Below are 6,841 nucleotides of genomic sequence, written 5' to 3' on the forward strand. Positions count from 1 at the left end.
GAGGGAGATGATGGTATTGATGGTCAATCAGCCATGAACGATTGTATGGAATACGGAGCAGGATCCAAGGCCTACTCCTGCTCCTATTTGCTGTTTCTATTTCCCTGACAAAGTTTATTGCACAAGGAATGGTACCATTTGTAACGTGATTCATGCCAAAGTGAAATAAACACTACTGTTTCTAGGCCAAACAGAATTACATCTACTTGATTACATCTGCTATAGAATTACATCTACTTGATTTTAAAACTACAAACAGAAAATGAAGCTTTAATTCTCAATCGTGGACTTTACTCCAATCCAATTTTCAGAAGTTCAACGATGGGGTTCTGACATATTGAAATGCTAAACGTAGAAATATTTAGAATGCATTTGGTAATGTGGTGAAGTATTCTAATGTGGTTCAATATGTAGCGTTGCTACCTCCTAACTCGAGTGACCTGGATTTGATTCCAACCTCCGGTGCTGTCCATAGATTAACTCCTTCTGTAAATAGGTGGTAGGAGAATCAGGGGTGCGTCTGGTAGGCATGTAAGAGAGAAAGATTACAAGGAAATAGTTGGGGAGCAGGATTGTTTTGAGAGTCTGCGAGGACTTGATGGACTGAATAGCCACGTCCCATGTTTAGTTGTTTATAGTTTTAACTTTCGAAATACAGCGCAGAACCAGGCCCTTCGGCCCACCAAGACCACGTCAACCACGATCCCCGTACACTAGCACTATCCTACACACTAGGGACAATTTACAATTTTTACCAAAGCTAATTAACCTACAAACCTGTACCCTTTGGAGAGTGGGAGGAAACCAGACCACTCGGGGAAATCCCACGTGGTTACATGAAAAGAATAATCAAACTCCATACACATAGCACTGTAGTCAGGATCGAACCCGGGTCTCTGGTGCTGTAAGGCAGCAATTCTACCGCTGCGCTACCGTGCATGTCTGTGCACCTGTTTAATCAAAACAGAGAAATAATGGTTTTATATGCTCACCTCTGCATGTCGATAATCCTGAATTAAAGCAAAGTGATCTGCAAAGCTACTGAGACCATATTTGAGATGAGGAGTTTCTGTGTCAGCATACTCTCGGACTGCTTTTACTAGGAGGTCAGATTTATCACGTAGTCTTGCAGTTTTTCGTGTACAAGCTGCAAACAAGCTGCACAAGTCACCAAAGTGTTTTTCCACATTTGCAACAGTGCTCTGAATATACTTGGTTTGACTGTTCCTGGAATAAAAAATAGTGGTTTTACTTTGATTTTTTTTTTTTAAATTAAGTATTCAGATATTTAATTAGAATGGTCATAAAGGATCTTTTGTGAGCAACAAACAGTGTGTTGGTTGCTGTAAATTTCATATGATGGCAATCCGTATATCAGGGTTGTTCTTTCAAGATTCCGCTGTAATAACTGTTAGAGATATCCAAGTAATTGTAAAATCTTATAAATTGGTGGTGGGAACCAGGATAGAAATCTGAAAAAAAGCAAATCCAGAGGATATATTTCCCCCTCTTTTTCCAAAGTCCTTCCAAAGTCAGACTGTAGGGATCAAATTTTCAGTATTAATTGTTTCTTTGAACTTTCGCAATCTCTCAGAACAGTAGTTCTACCAAGAAATCCAGGTTTGGCTTCTTTGGATATTAAATGTATTGATGGCCAGAACTTGGTTAAATGCACCTAATAGAATACGAGTCCATTTATTCTTAAACAACTTTAGAGATAATACAGCTCCTCCTGCCTAATTCTATTCAACAGGTTTGGGTATAACACCAGCTCTAGCACCCTAGAATGCTTCTCATGTCTTTATGCAGTTCTGATAATCTTTTTATAAATTTCAAAATTAAACTTTGTTCAGAATAAAAAATATATACAAAACAAAAACTGTGCAAAAAAAATCCATACATTTTCACTACATTCAATAGTGTTCGCACTAATCTTTAAACAAATACCCTTGCCACTCACATGCCCCCCCTGTGGTGATATCTCTTGTTTGAGGGATGTCCCCCCCGCACTTGCCCCGCAATGTCCCTATACTGTGGTCCTCACGAAAAGTGCCTTTACATTAGCTGCATCAAGATTTAGCAAGTCTGTCAGCATGTACTCCTGCAGCCTGGAATAGGATAGTCGGCAATATTCACTGACGGACATCTCGCTGTGATAGGCGACCAACAGGTTTCAGGCAGACCAAAGAGCTTCTTTCACCGAGTTTGACAGTCATCTGGCAGCATTTGATGTGCGGCTCCAAGTGTATCCTGGGGAACAGCCCGTAGATCAGAGAGTCTTCTTTTCCGGAGCTGTTCTGGATGAACTGTGACAAGGACCCTTCTATCCTTCTCCAGACCCCTTCGCAAATCCACACTCTGGGCAGAGGTGGCTGCTTGAAGACCAGCAACTCGGTGATAGACGTCTCTTTGGTCTGGCGGTTCTGTTGGAATTGATCAAAGCACAATTTGGGGCTGGGGAGATGAATATCATAACTATAACCAGAACTATATGACAATGACTGCACAGAACCACCTTTCAGGGAGGATTGATCTCTGCAAATCAATAGATATTTTTCAGGTGTAGATTGACAGATTAGTACGAGTGTCAGGGATTATAAAGAGAAGACAGGAGAACAGGAATGAGAGGGAAAGATAGATCAGCCATGATTGAATGACAGATTAGACTTAATGGGCCAAATGGCATAATTCTGATGCTATAACTTATGATCATGAATATAACACCCTTCTGCAAGAGGGGTGGCCAGAAAGATTTGCAGGACATTGAAGTTTTCTGGCCGTTAAATGGTTCAATGGTACTTTATTGTCACATGTGCCATTGTCAAATCGGTAGTAAAGAAAGCAAACTCAATGCTAGCATTTATTTCAAGAGGGCTTGTATACAAGAACAGGGATGTAATGCTGAGGCTCTATAAGGTGCTGATAGAGCCGCATTTGGAATATTGTGAGTAATTTTGGGCACTATATCTGAGGAAGGATGTGCTGGCTCTGGAAGGGGTCCAGAGGCGGTTTACAAGAATGATCCCAGGAATGAGTAGGTTAACCTATGATGAGCGTTTGTCGGCACTGGGCCTGTACTTGCAGGAGTTTAGAAGAGTGAGGGGGATCTCATTGAAACATACCGAATAGTGAAAGGCTTAGATGGAGTGGATGTGGAGAGGATGTTTAGGAAGGAGATGAGGGCACATTCCTTTAGTCAGAGGGTGGCAAATCTGTGGAATTCTTTGCCACAGAAGGCTGTGGAGGCCAGGACAGTGGATATTTTTAAGGCAGAGATAGATTCTTGATTAGTACAGATGTCAGAGTTTATGGGGAGAAGGCAGGAGAATGGGATTAGGAGGGAAAGATAGATCAGCCATGATTGAATGGCAGAGTAGACTTGATGGGCCAAATGGCCTAATTATACTCCTATTCCGTATGACCTTATGTACCGAGGTACAGTGCAATTCATTTTTTGCATACAATTCACTACAAGTGTCACTAAACATAAGCACTTAGATACCGGTTGGTAAAATGAACATTACATGGGCTGTATTTCAGAATTTATTTGAATTACAATGGTAGAAACTTCGAATATATATCACTGCACTCCCTAAATATCGGAGAAGAAAATCGAGTTTATTTTAGTTTAGTTTAGAAATACAGCGCGGAAACAGGCCCTTCGGCCCACTGAGTCTGCACTGAGCAGCGATCCCAGCACATTAACACTATCCTACACACACTGGGGACAATTTACATTTTTACCAAGCCCAATGCAAATTGGAGGAAGAGCAGCTTTCAACCCAGCAATACAAGAAATGATTTATCTAACATCGAGTAACCGTTGATTTCCCTCTCTCTCTCCATCCATCCCCCTCCCTAGTTCTCTGACTGTTTACTGCCCTCCTTATTAATTTTACCGATTGTATGTCTCGTAATCACCTTCACCTCAGCCAACAATGAACCATTCTACATTTCCTTGATCATCGTGTTTTGAACTGAAGATAGTCACAAAATGCTGGAGTAACTCAGCAGGACGGGCAGCTTCTCTGGATAGAAGGAATGGATGTTTCAGGTCAGGACTCTTCTTCAGACCCTTCTTCAGTCTGCTTTGATCTGTCATTTTCACACACCCTCCCATATCTCTGTCTCCCTCTCCCCTGATTCTCAGTCTGACGAAGGGTCTCAACACAAAACATCACCCATTCCTTCGCTCCAGAGATGCTGCCTGTCCCGCTGAGTTACTCCAGCATTTTGTGCCTATCATCAATGTAAACCAGCATCTCCAGTTCCTTCATGCACCATACATAAGCACTTAAGATACCTCTTGATAGAATTAACAATATATGGTCTGTATTTCAGAATTTATTTAAATTGCAAAGGAAGAAATTTCAGGTATATATCACTGCACTCCCTAGACATTTGGGAAGAAAATCCAGTTCCACCACAGCAAACATTATTTGCCAACAGCGTTTACTGTTGTGTCGGAAGGAACTGCAGAAGCTGGTTTACACCAAAGATAGATACAAAATGCTGGAGTAACTCATCTCTTTTGATCTGTCGTTTTCACACCTTACCCTTCCATATCTCTATGTCTCCCTCTCCCCTGACTCTGAGTCTGAAGATGGGCCTCGACCTCAAACGTTACCCATTCCTTTTCTTCAGAGATGCTGCCTGACCCGCTGAGTTACTCCAGCATTTTGTGTCTGTCATCAATGTAAACCAGCATCTGCTGTTCCCTCTTGCACTATACATAAACACTTAAGATACCTCTTGATAAAATTAACATTATATGGGCTGCATGTCAGAATTTATTTGAAATGCAAAGGAAGATATATCACTGCAATCCCTAGATATTGGGGAAGAAAATCCAGTTCCTCCACAGCATTGATTTATTTGCAAACAACGTTTATTGTTGGGAAGGAAGGGAGGAAGGAAGGAAGGAAGGGAGGGAAGGAAGGGAGGAAGGTTAAGAAGGACTGTACTGAATGGAAGTACGGGAATGAAGGTAGGCATGGCTTGCCTGCCGTTACTTCCTTGTAATTAACATGTATTGCCTTGCTTTCGTTCTGTCTGTCTTCCCTGGATTTTTTCTTTTCTTTCTTTCCTTACCTTCCTTCCCTTATGCCTTCCTTCCTTCTTCCTTCTTCCTTCCTTTTTTTCTTTTTTTTTCGCAGGAAACTTGCAGATGCTGGTTTACACCGAGGATAGACACAAAATACTTGTAACATATCTCGTTTGATCTGTCGTTTTTACACCTTATCCATCCATATCTGTCTCCCTCTCCCCTGACTCAGTCTGAAGAAGTCTTGACATATTTCTCTCTAGAATGCTGCCCGACGACAGCATTTTGTGTCTATCCTCCACAGCGTTTATTTATTTGCAAACAGCGTTTACTGTTGTGTGGGAAGGAACGGCAGACGCTGGTTTACACCAAGATGCCGTCCCCCAGTATTTTGTGTGTCTTACTCAGTCTCAGCGTTTACGGACCCGCAGCGAGAGGAGGCCGTCGGTGAAGCCTCGCATTTTCCTGCGGACCCAGCCCCTCGATGGTTGCTTGGCCCCGGGGTAGGATGGGGGAGTCTTACCTGGCTCGCGTGTCCTGGTCCCGGGCCTGGAACAGTTCGGACCCCCTCTGCCCGCCCTCCATCCAGCCTGGAGGAGCCCGAAGAGAGAGAACGAGAGTGAGGGAGGAGAAGCGGCCTAGGCCCCAGACCCCGCCGTTGCCATGGCAGCCGGCGCGCCCCCGACGGCGCGGCCCCTGACAACAGGCCCACAGGCGGTGGACAAGCAGCAAGAACCAGCAGCAGCAGCAGCACTGGACGCAGGTCTGGGTACAAAACTATTCGTCTTTATGATCATCACAAGGAACTGCAGAGTCATAGAGTTTAGAAGAATGAGGACGAGAAGGAGGAGGGGACCTCATTGAAACGTATAGTATAGTGAAAGGCCTGGATGTGGAGAGGATGTTTTCACTAGTGTGGGAGAGTCTAGGACTAAAGGTCACAGCCTCAGCATTTTTTTTTTGGAAAGGGATGAAGAATTTCTTCAGTCAGAGGGTGGTGAATCTGTGGAATTCATTGCCACAGAAGGATGTGGAGGCCAAGTCAGTGGATATTTTTAAGGCAGGGAGCGATAGATAGATTCTTGATTAGTACAGGTGTCAGAAATTATGGGGAGAAGGCAGGAGAATGGGGTTAGGAAAGATAGATCAGCCATGATTGAATGGCGGAGTAGACTTGATGGGCCGAATGGCCTAATTTTATCTTATTGATATAGGTTGAAGATAAACCATACTACATGATGCCAAATTAAAATAATCCCTTCCGCCTGCATGTGGCCCACACTTCAACCGTTCAAAGGTTCTTTATTAGTCACATACACAATTTGGTGTAGTGAAATGCGTATTTCCATTGCAGCACATAAAAAAAAGAATACAACATAACAGTAATAAAGAAATGTAAACATAAAAAACATCCCCCCACAATGGTTCGCATTATGAGGGAAGGCACAAAGTCCAGCCCCCATCCCCATGTCCACCAATAGTCAGGCCTATTGAGGCCTCCGCAATCGCCTTTACGGAGGCCCGATGTTCCAGGTCGTTCTCGCCGGATGATGGTTGGGAGAATCCTCTTGATGCTCCTTGGTGCTCCTTGGTGCTAACTAGATTGGAACAGGCTTTAGCTGTGCAAAACAATGCACCCAATTTCCCAATGCCATTTCATTCTCTTCAAATAGACACAAAATGCTGGAGTAACTCAGCAGGAAAGGCAGCATCTCTGGAGAGAAGGAATGGGTGACGTTTTGGGTCGAGACCCTTCTCCAGCAGTTTGTGTCTATCTGGTGTAAACCAGCATTTGCA

The 6,841-nt window shown here is 43.4% G+C and overlaps 1 protein-coding gene across 4 annotated transcripts in view; it reads right to left on the reverse strand.

The window, feature by feature from the left end:
- The window catches only part of cibar1 (CBY1 interacting BAR domain containing 1), a 32,761-nt gene extending 26,935 nt beyond the window's left edge, over positions 1-5,826 (reverse strand). The window contains exons 1-3 of one of the 4 annotated variants that reach the window (XM_033020127.1): positions 5,568-5,826; positions 2,152-2,423; positions 993-1,227 (exon numbers count right to left, since the gene is read on the reverse strand). In XM_033020127.1, coding sequence (XP_032876018.1) covers positions 993-1,227; positions 2,152-2,216 — 300 coding nt within the window. In that variant the 5' untranslated portion in view covers positions 2,217-2,423; positions 5,568-5,826. Of the gene's footprint in view, positions 1-992; positions 1,228-1,960; positions 2,424-5,567 lie in introns of all 4 variants that reach the window. The other 3 variants (XM_033020130.1, XM_033020129.1, XM_033020128.1) reach the window with 3 other exon arrangements.
- Between the last annotated feature and the right edge of the window lie 1,015 nt (positions 5,827-6,841).

This window comes from Amblyraja radiata, chromosome 4 (assembly GCF_010909765.2).
Source record: "Amblyraja radiata isolate CabotCenter1 chromosome 4, sAmbRad1.1.pri, whole genome shotgun sequence".
NCBI lineage: Eukaryota > Metazoa > Chordata > Chondrichthyes > Rajiformes > Rajidae > Amblyraja > Amblyraja radiata.